Raw genomic sequence first — 13,091 nt, forward strand, 5'->3', positions numbered from 1 at the left:
AAGTAAGTTATTGCTGTGTCAGTGCCACTTGATAGCACTGTTAATGATGTGTTTCAATACTTGGCTGATGATTCAGAGTGGACTGATGGAGCAATAATTGGCTAGGTTGATTTGCCCTGATTTGTGTGGATAGGGCATACCTGGGTCATTTTCCACATTGCCAGGTAGATGCCAGTGATGAGGCTGTGCTGAGTATTGCTTGGCTAGAGGTACAGTTATTTTTGAAGCAGAAATAATGGGAGTTTACACTGAGTTTCAGAGAACACGGATATATGTGATGCTTGCAGTTATAATATTGCTGAGCCCCCACTTTACTAGACTATTTATAGAACGAAAGCTATCCCATGGTTGATGTATTACAGTGTTTGGCAGGATCATTGGTAATCTATCCTAATGTTGCTGGTGGACAGTGTCAGGGCCTGTACCTGTGGTTAACTGACTACTCTGAGAAATTAAAGTTTAGTTTAAAAAAAAACTATCTGAAACAATATAAGTTTTTGTGCCCATTGCTGCTGGGTTAGTCATTTAGGTCACCAGTGCTAACAATGGTATCAACTACCAGCAGCCTCCTGTCCTTCCCACATGTTGGAGGACACACAGGGTATATTGATCCAAGCATGGTGTTACAAATGATTTCCCGTTTCCAATTCCCCGCTGCCCGAGAAACCTCCCTCGCTCTCTCTCTCTGTCTTTCCTTATCATTAACATCACCGTGATTTTCCTCATTTGAATAAAGTCAGGGGATAAACCCCGTGTGTGGCTGCAGCAGTGTTTTGTGAAAGGATTTAAATCTAATTCCTTTGCTTTCACTGACGTCAGGAGCCTGTGACTGGACCGGGTTTTGCGGGTATACAGTGTATGGGGAAAAAAAAGAGAGCTCTGTCCTGTTGTCCACAGAGCAGGCTGGCTGTACCAGAGCCGCCTTTGCAGCCTCAGTTGATCCGCTCTGGACTAAGGACAAACCCACAGCGAGAGTAAAGTTCACCGCCTCGTCTTGCTGGCTATTGCTGCATTCTCTGCGGTCTATCCAGGGCAGGGAGCCAGCCTCCGCTCACTTCGAGTTTCTTTGTTACTCGCACCGATATAAGTATGAATAAACCCCAACGTTGGCTCGGCGTTTGTGTTAATCTGTCGAGCCAGCATTGATCATGTAAGTTGCACGGCACCGGTTCGGTTAAAGTCGTTTGGAGTTTTTTTTTGGTATTGAGTTCACTTCTGCTGTATTCGGTGTTAAAGTCAGCCTGGGTCTCACAAAGCCCCCCCTCCAAGCTGCACGCCTGTAATTACACGGCTGATGCTCGTCTCCGTTGACTGAGTGCCCCTGTGTGTAACTTGTTCTCCTTGTTTAGGTCGGTTCGGATCGTGGCTCTGGGCAATGAGAAAGCGGGCTTTGAGGACAGCCTGCAGCAGGCGGATCTGATCACCACCTATTTCGGCAGACATGCCATTATCCGGCACGTTGAAGAGAGGCGCTTGCTCAGCTTTGCCACCCACATCACATTTCCTGCCTTTGTCGAGTACCAGGCTTATGTCTTCGGCAGAGTCCGAGTGCTGATTCACGACTGTCCCAACTGGGTAAGGAGGCAAAAAAGTTACAATGGGGCTCGCCCCTTAAGGTCACCTGAAATATAAGAACACTTGTAACGTTTGTGCAGCGCTCCCCCAAAGATCACTTGTCCCTAGTATCAGTGATGCGCTGTTTTTGCTTTGGGTAATCCAGTAGACTATCTGATACGCTAATGTGAAGTTTGCAATTTCAAATGCTGCAATTTTATCAGAAGCTCGTTAGGTGGAATGGTGATTTTCCTCCCCGCTTACCGTTGTCTTAAATTGATACATTTATTTGCATAATTCGACCATCATGTTACATATTGTCCATTTGTACACTGATCTCATGTTCAAAACATGGCCAACACTGCTCAAGAGTCATACTTTAACCCTGAAACAAATAATAATGATCAATTTTGAGCTTTCAATAAAAAGGAAAGAATTGCTTTTGTTTTGGTGACTTCTCGAGGTCTTAACCACTGGATTTATGAACATATTTCTACAGTAGTTATTCTTTAATTGACCTCAAGAGGTGCCTATTTAGGTGCAATCCCATCAAGGTAAAGGCAAAGTCACCATAATCCCACTCTTTCAATTAGAGAGAGATAGTTCTGGTTTAAACTGAAGGCCACCATGCTCTAGGCAAGGGAAAAAGTTGAGAAGGAGAATCCTTCATTAGAATCTCATCCAGTGAGGGAATTGAAACAGCATTGTTGGCATTGCTTACCAGCTAATTAAGCTAACCAGTAGTGAAAGGTTATGCCACTGGGGAATGAACTCCATTATAAGATAGGTTTCATAACTGGGTTTAAGGTTCTAAATTACCTGAACAATGATGGTAGAGGTCAGTTACCAATATTATAATATTTTGCCAGAATATTCATCTGCACTTTAATAGGATTTCATTTCCTGACACTTATTTTGAAGGAAATTGCTTTCAGAAATTGAGAGACTGAAAATGCTGCAAAGGTGCTTTTAAAATAACTAGAATTATTTTAAAATATAAGAAGAAAGGCTCTGAATTATACAGCTATAAAAGGCAAATGGAATAATATAGCCCGTCTAGCTAGATATTTCTTCCCATATATTTCTATGGGGAAATAGTGCTTTCCCTGTTTGTACACACATTGCTATTAAATATGCAGAGCACTTGTTCTTGCGAGTGACGAGAAGTAAGTCAATCAGAATGTACAGTACTGTTTTGGGAACTGCCATGCACACCTATTATTAGTTTGTTGTAATGAAGTGTGAGTTTCAAGTAACAAACTGCAGGATCATTTCAATGACAGTCATTGTATGAGTATGTTATTCTGTTAGCAACAACATAACTGAGACTAGCTGTATGCAAGCCTGTTCTCCCACCCCCACCCCGAAAAGGAGGAGTAGAGATGTTAAAGGCAGTATGTGAGTGGAGTGCTACTTTTCTAATGCACGATTAAGACTTGGCAGCCTGTCATGCAGGTAGACATAAGCTCTGGTAAGTGCGCACTCAAAGAGATGAGCAGCACAGAATTCTGATCACAAGACCTTCCTTAGCAACAGCTGAGGCACGACATGACTGAAATGAAATAAACTCTACCTTTGTGGAAGAAACACAATAGTCACATTTCAAGTAAATAATTAATAGTTAAAAGAATGTGATTGAAATTTGTGGAGGCAGATAATTGTCAAAAACTGATAATTCTTGGTATGTGTGCATTGTATTACTAATATGATGTACAGGACACAAAAAATAACATGAATGTAAGAAAGTACCTTCAAAGCATACCTTGGTTTTTCTACAGTAGACTTTTAAAAATTTTTAGTTGACTTGACAGATCATCATTTTAACACCTTCTTTATAGTTTAATGGAAGTGAAATTCAATGGAATTTCAAAGCACTTGACACCGGTAGGTCTCTCCAAACAGGGGGAAAAAAACAACCCCCTTGATTTAACGCAGTTGCTCAAAAGGAACTGAATTAACTGCAATTTGAAAATCTTGAGTATATCAGTCACATTGGACTTGAACAGGAAAGCTGCTTCATTCTTTGCTTCTCCAGAACGTTCCACAGACTGCAATTACATGTAAATATAAACGGAGGAGAATTTGCCCTTCCATGCTATTTCTAAACAAAAATCTCACTCATTGGATGTAAGTAAAGCAAGGAGGCAATGTTTTAGTGGTATTATCACTACTGGTAACTGAGGGACCCAGGTTCAAATTCTGCCATGGCAAATGGTGGAATTTGAATTCACTAAATATTTAGAATTAAGTCTAACAATGACCATGAGTCGATTGTCAAGGAAAAAAAAATATATATATATGGTTCACCATTGCCCTTTAGGGAAGGAAACTGCCATCTTTATCTGGTCTGGCCTACATGTGACTCCAGACTCACAGCAATGTGGTTGACTCTTAATTGCTCTCTGGGATAGGCAATACATGCTGGCCTAGCCAGTGTTGCCCTCATTCTGTGAATGAATAAAAAAAAACTGACTGGGTTAGCATTTTTGCCAGTTCCTGGTTACTCTTGAAAAGGCAATAGTGAACTGCCCACTTTAACAGTCCATGTGCTGCAGGTAGGTTGAAAATATCTTTAGGGAGAGAATTCCAGGAAATTGACCCAATGACTGTGAAGGATGGCAATATATTTCCAAATCAGGGTGTTGTGTGGCTTGGAGGTGGTGGTGTTCCCATGTACTTGCTGCTCTTGTCCTTCAAAATGGAAATGGAAATGAGTTTGGAAGCTATAATTTAAAGATCTTTGAATTTTTGCATTGCACCTTTGTAGGTACTGAGTTTGATAGTGGAGAGAGTGGATGTGGTACCAATAAGGCAGACTGCCTGATCCTGAATATTGTCAAGCTTTTTGAATGTTGTTGGAGCTGTACGCATTGATGCACATGGAGAGTAGTCAATCACGTTCCTGACTTGTGCATTGTAGATTCTGTACAGACTTTGAGAAGTGAGGTGAGTTGATTGCAGCAGTGTTCCTAGCTTCTGACCTGCTGTAGAGGAGGTGAAGGTTACATTGTCCCCTGTTAGAGATGGTCATTGCCTGGTATTTCTGTGGCGTAAATGTTACTTGCTATTTTTCACCCCAAGCCTGGATATTGTCCAGGTCTTGCTGCATTTGGACATGGTCTGTTTCAGTATTTGAAGAGTTGCAAATAGTGCTGAACATCGTGCAGTCATCACCAAACATCCCCACTTCTGACCTTATGATGGAGAGAAGGTCATTGATGAAGCAACTGAAGATGTATGGACCTCAGACACTATCCTGAGGAACTCCTGCAGAGATGTCCTAGAGCTGAAATGACTGACATTCAACAATCATGATCATTTTCCTATGTGTCAAGTTTGATTTTTCCCTGATAGCCATTGATTGCAGTTTTGCCAGGCTTCCTTGATGCAGTCAAGTGGAGCCTTGATGTCAAGGGCTGTCACTCTCACCTCACCTCTGGAATTCTACTCTTTTGTCCATGTTTGAACTAACACGGTAATGAAGTCTGAAGCTGAGTGACCTTAGAGGAACTGAAACTGGGTTTCACTGAGCAGGTTGATGAAACTTTGCATCACTTTACTGATGATCAAGAACAGACTGTTTGGATGGTAATTTGTCAGGCTGTATATGCCCTTCTCTTGTATCCAGGACATACCTGGCAATTGCCCACATTGTCAGCGAGATGTTAATATTGAACTTGAACAGCCTGACTAGGGACACAGCAACTATTGTTGGAATGTTGTCAGGGCCCACACTTTTGCAGTATTTAATGTCTCAAACCATTTCCTGATACCATATGGAGTGGATCAAATTAGCTGAAGACTGGCATCTATGATGGCAGGGGCCACTAGTGGAGGCCAAGATGGATCATCCATTCGGTACTTCTGGCTGAAGATTGTTGCAAATGCTTCAGGTTTATCTTTCACACTGATGTTCTGGGCTCCCCCAGTTTTAAAAGTAGAAGTTATTGTGGAGCTGCCTCCTCCAGTGAGTTGTTTAATTATCTACCACTGGTCAACAGTGCAGAGTTTAGATCTGAATCATTAGCCCTGATGGGATCCTTAGCCCTGTACATCACTTGCTGCTTATGCTGTTTGGCACAAAACAAGTCCTATTGGTAGCTTCACCAGGTTGATCTCTTAGGTTTAGTTATGCCTGGTGCTGCTCTTGGCATGCCCTCCTACCATCTTCCTTGAACCAAAGTTGATCCCCTGGCTTCCTGGTAATGGTAGATTGGGGGACATGCTAGGCCATGAGGTTGCAGATTGTGTTGGAGTACAATTCTGCTGCTTACTGCACCTCATTGGTGCTCAATCCTGAGTTGCTAGGACTGTTCAAAGTCTGTCCCATGATAGTGCCACAAAACATGATGTAAGATCTTTCAATGTAAAGGTGGGAGTTTTGTCTCCACAAGGACTGTGCAGTGGTTACTCTTACTGGTGCTGTCATAGAAGATGCACCTAGAGCTGGCAGATTGGTAAGGATGAGGCCAAGTATGTTTTTCCCTCTTGTTGGTTTGCTCGCCACCTGTTCAGACCCAGTCTAGCAGTTATGTCCTTTAGGACCTGACCAGCTCAATCAGTATCACACTGATATTCTGGGCTCCCCCAGTTTTAAAAGTAGCAGTAATTGTGGAGCTGCCTCCTCCAGTTTAATTATCCACCACTGGTCAATAGTGCAGAGTTTAGATTTGAATCATTGCTGTATTTCTGATGAAGGGCTTTTGCCCGAAACGTCAATTTTACTGCTTCTCGGATACTGCCTGAACTGCTGTGCTTTTCCAGCACCACTAATCCAGAATCTGGTTTCCAGCATCTGCAGTCATTGTTTTTACCCAGCTCAATCAGTACCGGTGCTGCTGAGCCACTCTTGGTGATTGACATTGAAATCCCCCACCCAGTTTACATTCTGCCACCTTACCACTAACAGTGCTTCCTCTCAGAATTGTTGAACATGGAGGAGCACTGCTTCATCAGCTGAGGGAGGATGGTACATGATGATTAGTTTTGATTCTGGATGCAATAAAGTCTCAAGATTAGATTAGAATAGATTCCCTGCAGTGTGGAAATAGGCCCTTCATCCCAACAAGTCCACACTGACCCTCCGAAGAGTAACATCCAGACCCATTTCCCTCTGACTAATGTACCTAACACTATGTTGTGAAATTCCAGGGGAACTCCGTTCTCAGTGTATTCTGTCACTACCTCTGCTGGGCCCGTTCTGCTGGTGAGACAGGACATATCCAGGAATGAGTGATATTGGCTTTTGGAGCATTACCTGTAAAATGTGATTTCATACGTCTAGCTGTTACTTGACAAAAATGTGAGGCAACTATCCTATTTTTGGCAGTAGCCGCAGGCGTTAGTGAAGAGGACTTTGCAGGATCGACAGGGCTGTGTTCTTTATTGTTTTCGGTGCCAGGTGATCCTTCAGTTTTCGTTCCTTTTTTCCTCTCTAGCTGTTGTTACAATGGGGTTGCTTGCTAAGCCATTTCAGGACAGTTAAGAACAGCCATATGCTGTTGGGTCTGGAGTCACATGTAAAGATAGCAGTTACCTTCCCTCAAGGACATTAGTGAACCAGGTGGGTTTTTCTGTCAATCACAATGTTTCCCAGACATCATTAGACTCTTAACCTCAAATTTTTATTGAATTCGGATTCAAACCAGGGTTGCTGATTAATACTCAATTAAAACTGCTAGGCCATCACCTCCCTCTGCTAACTTAGCTGCATAAACCCTTGGAAAAAGTAACAGTTTGTTGAGTAATTTGTAAGTTTGTTTTCAGTGACATATTGTTACTAGGTTTACAATTACTGCTGAACAGCTCAGAGGCCAAAAAAAGAACTAATTTTTTATTTGTGCATTAATCAGTTTTTGATTTAAACCATCCACAGATTTTTAAAATAACTTCTTAAAGGCGGAAAGTATTACAGTGAGACAGAACGATGTAGAAAGGATTCCAGAAATTAGGATTAAGGTAACTGATAGCATGATCACCCAAACTGGAGCAATTAAAAATTTGGCACGCAGTGCAGGCCATAATTAGAGGCACAGGGATATCTCAGAAAATTCTGGGATTGGGAACGATTAGAGAATTCTTTAAGTATAGCACTGATTGTACAATTTCTACATTGGTTACTGAAAATGTGTTTAGAATGTAAAGTCTGAGTGCTGTTCAGATACCGAGATATATTTTCAAATGCATTTTGAATGATTTTGGAAAATACATACTGTGCACTCTTTGTTAGCAAATGTATTGAATTATTTTCCTGTCATTCTTATCTTTTGATTCACCCGTTATTTCAGCACCATGTTCATTATTTTCCACAAGTTTTCCTGTTTAAATGTCTGTTTGCAACAGAGATTTTAGATTTACCGGAATGGTTGGCTGGCAAACTTTACGAATATCTTAAATTTTTTTTACCAATTACCAATGAAAGCGATCAGCTTAATAAACCTTACAGTTAATAAGATCAATGAGCCTCAGAAAATAGCAGTCTGCTTCCACTTTTAAGACGATTCTGTTGTATACTTGTCATATCACGGAAATGTTACGGTGCCAAAGGAAGCCAATTGGCCCAGTGTTTCTGCACTGCCTCACCAAAGGAGTGATATGACTTCATGCCATTTTCCCCCATCCACCTTATTTCTATTTAAATAATCATCTAATGCCCTCCCAAAAACCTAAATTAAACATACCTCCACCACACTTCTAGGTAGTACATTGTGTAAAAAATGTTTATTTTCTCATATCACATTTACAACTTTGGCAAATCATGTTAAATCTGTGCTCTAGTTTTCAATTATTTTATCAGCAGAAATTGTGCCTCCGTATCCATTCTATTCCAATTACTTCATAGTTTTGAAAAGTTCTCGCAGATATTTTGGGTTGGAGGAAAGTTTGCTGTAAAGTTCCCCAGGGCTTGGAATTAGGACCCTTGATCTCCCTGGTATATATTAATGATTTAGATCTTGCTACACGAGGAAGACTGATTGAATTTTCTCTCTCTCCAAGGAACACTGTTCCAATTTCTCCAATCTGTCCTCATAACTGAAGCTTTTCCTGGAACTATTCTTATAAATCTGTTTGCATTCCCTCCAAAGCTTCAAATCCTTCCCACAGTGTGACACCCAGACTGTACACAGTATGTCAGTTGAGATCTAGTCAGTGCCTTACATTAGTTCAGCATCACTTTCTTGCGGTTGTGCTATATGCCCACATTGGTAAAGTCCAGTATACTGTTGCTTTATTAACTGCTCTCTTCACTGTGGGCAGCACGGTGGCCCAGTGGTTAGCACTGTTGCCTCACAGCGCCAGAAACCTGGGTTCCACTCCCGCCTCAGGCAACTGTGTGTGGAGTTTGTACATTCTCCCTGTGTCTGCGTGGGTTTCCACTGGGTGCTCCAGTTTCCTCCCACAGTCCAAAAATGTGCAGGTTGGGTAAATTGACCACGCTAAATTGCCTGTAGTGTTAGGTGAAGGGGTAAATGGAGGGGAATGAGTCTGGGTGGGTTGCACTTAGGCAGGTCGGTGTGGGCTTGTTGGGCCGAAGGGCCTGTTTCCATGCTGTAAGTACTCTAATCTAATCTAAACATGTCTTGCTACCACCAATTATCTATGCACATATTAACGTCTCCAAATGTCTTCGCTTTGCAAAACTGAAAAGATCGTAATCCCTACTTTGTATTGAATGTCCACGTAATGCAAAATGCATTACTTCACTCTTTGACACATTAAACTTCATCTACCACCCATTTGTCCATTTAAAAAAAAAACTTGCCTATACTATTTTGGCTTTCTAAGCTGTCCTCCTCACAGTTTACAATTTCAAGTGGTTTTGTATCATTCACAAATTTGCCTCCTATGTGTGTAGCAAGATCAAAATCATTAATATATACTAGGAAAAGCAAGGGTCCTAATTCCAAACCCTGGGGAACTTTACAGAAAACTCCCCTCCAACCCAAAATATCCATTTCCTATTGCTCAACTAATTTTGTATCCACTTTGCTACTGAGTTTGTTGTTCCATGAGTTCTAACTGTTTTAACATGTTACAACGTGTTTCACCAGTCTGTGTGGCACAGACTATTGAATGCCTTTTAAAAATCCACTTGCAGCACCTCAAAAGTTTTGCCCTCATTGACCCTTTTTAAAAAAAACCCTATTACCTCCTTTAAAAAAACTCTTCAGCAAGTTAGTAGATGTCTCTGCTGGCTCTTCCTAATCAAACCACCATTTGCCATCTGACCAGCCTTCTCCCAACTGAAGCTAAACTGGTCAGTAATTGCTGGGATTAACTTTAAAACATTTTTGAACAAGGAAATAAGGTGGCACGGTGATTCAATGGTTAGCTCTGCTGTCTTACAGCGCCAGGGACCCGGGCTCGATTTCAGTCTTGGTTGACTATATATGTGGAGTTTGCACGGTCTTCCCGTGTCTGCATGGGTTTCCTCTGGGTACTCTGATTTCCTCCCATGGTCCAAATTAGGTGCAGATTAGGTGAATTGGCTAAGCTAAATTGCCCATAATGTTCAGGGATGTATAGGTTACGTGCATTGGTCAAGGGAAATGTGATGAGGTTGGGGGATGGGTCTGCGTGGGTCTCTCCAGAGGGTCGGTGTGGACTTGTTGGGCCAAATAGCCAGTTTCCACACTGTAGAGATTCTGTGGTATTTGCATTTCTTCTCTGACACCTCCCAAGTCCAGGAAAGATTATAGACAGGGCTCCGAAATTTCCACTCTCTCTTCCTTCAATATCCATAGATGCATCACATTGGCTTCAGTAACAAAAATAAAAATTGTTGGCAAAACTCTTCTTTAGAACTTTGGGCTTGAAGGTCTTGTCAACATTTAAGCACTGGCAGTCTCTCCAATATTTCCTCCACTCAATTAGTGACTGAGTTTCCTCTGTCACTATGACCGTGGTAGCAATCACATCCTTGATAAAGGCATGTGCAGAGTATCTGATATCTCAGCCATGCAACATGCCTTCTTGTGTAAGTGTTTGTTCCCTAATCAGCCCTATTATGTCTTTTCCAACCCCTTCACTATTTATATGCCTATAGAAGTTCTTAGGAATTATTCTTTATGATGGCTGTTTGTCATTTCTCATAATGCCTCTTTGCTTCTTTAATATGCTTTTTTATATTCCTTCTTTAACCTTTTTCATGTTCCTCATGGTTTTCCATTGTATTTTTTGCTTGACACTTATCATAAGCACTCCTTTTCTTCTTTATCTTATTTTCTATTTCTATTTTTATCCAGTGAGTTCTGAATTTGTTTGGTGTACCTTTCCCTTCTGAGTGAATGTATACCTTAACTCTACCCAAAACATTTCTTTTTTTAAAGTAGGTCATTGTTTTACAGATTTTTCCTTTCACTCCAGTTGATCCAGCTCAGTTTTATTTGGCTCTCTCTCTCTGTTAATTATTTCTTTAGATTGCCTTCTATCCTTTTCTATCAACATATTAATCCTAAACTTACACAGTATCCAGTGAATGGAATCACAGAAAGCAGTATTCACCCATTTACAGTCTCATGGTATCAGTGATCAGAAATAGGCTGAACTCTCATGGAAGAGAATCGAGTTAGTAATATTCCAGGAGACAAAGGTGGGATGTGGTCTAGCTTTCTGCCTCCAGTGCATGCCTATGGTTGCATGGGAGTCAAGTGGATGAAAAGGCCAAAACGCTGGAAAACCTGGTCAGGTTTTGATGATGAATGTCAGGCCATCAAATCATCACTTCTCCACCCAACATGTCCCGTCTATATCCCCTCATGTTCTCCTATGACTCCTCATGCCCTCCATACTAAATCACCTTCTACACACATCCTTGTACACTCATGCCGCCTCCATGACTCTTCATACCCTTTCACCTGTTCCAATGCCCTCCAACCAGCATATGCTCCCTCTATATCCCCTTACTTTCTCCCAGGCCTCCTCATGCCCTTCCACACTCCCTCATATTACTCATGCCTCTTTCCTATGCCCTCTGTAGCCGCTCAATCAGCTTATACTACAAGAAGACCTCAGGAGGCATGCCATTAAAAAATAAATGAAACCATATTATACAAACAAACTGAGCTCTCACTTAATCACACTTCCTCCTGAAAACAGCTCAATCATGAATTCTGTTTGAAAAAGTATTTCTCTCAATTTTAAATATGTTTCAAAAACAAGCAAGCATTTAGTTAACCAAGCAAATAAAAGATGTAGACATTTAATAATTTCATAAAACTATTCATCAAAATGTGAACACAGAGCCCTCCTGGCATAAGTGATTTTGAACCCTTTGGTAAGAATTGTTCACATTTGGCATATGGGTAGGATTGATGTATTTATCCTAAATTTCACACCAGTGAGTTAAGAATGTGTAGGACAATTGTGAGCTGTTGATGCTATGTTTTTGTTCATAGAATCCCAAAAGTGTGGAAACAGGCCCTTCAGCCCAACAAGTCCACTGCAACCTTCCAAAGAGTAACCCATCCAGACCCATTCCTCCTACCCTATATTTACCCCTGACAAATACACCTAATCTACACATCCCTGAACACTGTGGCAATTTAGCCAATTCACCTAACCAGCACTTCTTTGGACTGTGGAAAAAAACCAGAGCACCCAGAGGAAACCCACACAGACACGGGGAGAATGTGCAAACTCCACACAGAGGCTGGAATCAAACCTGGATCCATGGTACTATGAGGCAGCAGTGCCAACCATTGAGCCACCATGCTATAATTGGTTCAGTAATATCTTGACTTATTATCCTTGTTTGCAAATCCCTCTGTGGTCTTGTTTTTAATTTCCGAAACTCCTTCAGCCCTATAACTCTCTGAGATCACAGTGCTATTCTTATTTTGGCCCCTTGAGCATTTCCTATTTTGATCACTCCCACCATTGGTAGTCTTCAGCTGACCAGCTCCCAGGCTCTGTATATCCTGCCCATCTTCCCTTTCTTTCTTTAAGGCACTCTGTCAAACCTATTTCTTTAACCAAGCTTTTGTTCACCTGCTTTGATGTGTCTTATACCTTTTGATTTCAAATTTATATTGAAAACAGTCATGTGGGATCTTGGATTCTCTATTTTATTATTTTATAAGTGCATGTCATTACTGTTATAGTTGTTAGTTAGAGCAGTGTAGAAGGTCAAAGAGGAAAAGACCAGATGGCAATGGTAGAAGGAATTGAAATGAGAACCATGACTGTTTCTTACTTTGTACCTTTTGTTCTTTGTTTATTCAAAAGTATAATTTTATTTCCACATTTTCTTATTGAAATTGGTTTGACAAATTGAAGTGACAGGGTGGTACTAAATATAGAATTTATTTTCTGAAATGAACTGCTTTAAACAGACCTTGTATTAAGAATTCATTAATTGAGGTCAGATGTTAACCACTGAATATCATGTGCTTATATTACATTTCTATTCTTTGCATCACATTTGCATCACAAACTCTTGTGATATAGATAATTGCCTTTTACTCAGATATTGCTATGGATTAATATTCATTGATTATTTTGAGACATCTCACGCCTACGTGTGAAATTCTGTTCTC

The 13,091-nt window shown here is 41.0% G+C and overlaps 1 protein-coding gene across 1 annotated transcript in view; it reads left to right on the forward strand.

The window, feature by feature from the left end:
- Positions 1–1,001: 1,001 nt before the first annotated feature.
- The window catches only part of rhobtb3 (Rho related BTB domain containing 3), a 135,712-nt gene continuing 123,622 nt past the window's right edge, over positions 1,002–13,091 (forward strand). The window contains exons 1-2 of the mRNA XM_060841371.1: positions 1,002–1,150; positions 1,350–1,575. Coding sequence (XP_060697354.1) covers positions 1,149–1,150; positions 1,350–1,575 — 228 coding nt within the window. The 5' untranslated portion in view covers positions 1,002–1,148. The remainder of the gene's footprint in view (positions 1,151–1,349; positions 1,576–13,091) is intronic.

This window comes from Hemiscyllium ocellatum, chromosome 2, assembly GCF_020745735.1.
Source record: "Hemiscyllium ocellatum isolate sHemOce1 chromosome 2, sHemOce1.pat.X.cur, whole genome shotgun sequence".
NCBI classification, from domain to species: domain Eukaryota; kingdom Metazoa; phylum Chordata; class Chondrichthyes; order Orectolobiformes; family Hemiscylliidae; genus Hemiscyllium; species Hemiscyllium ocellatum.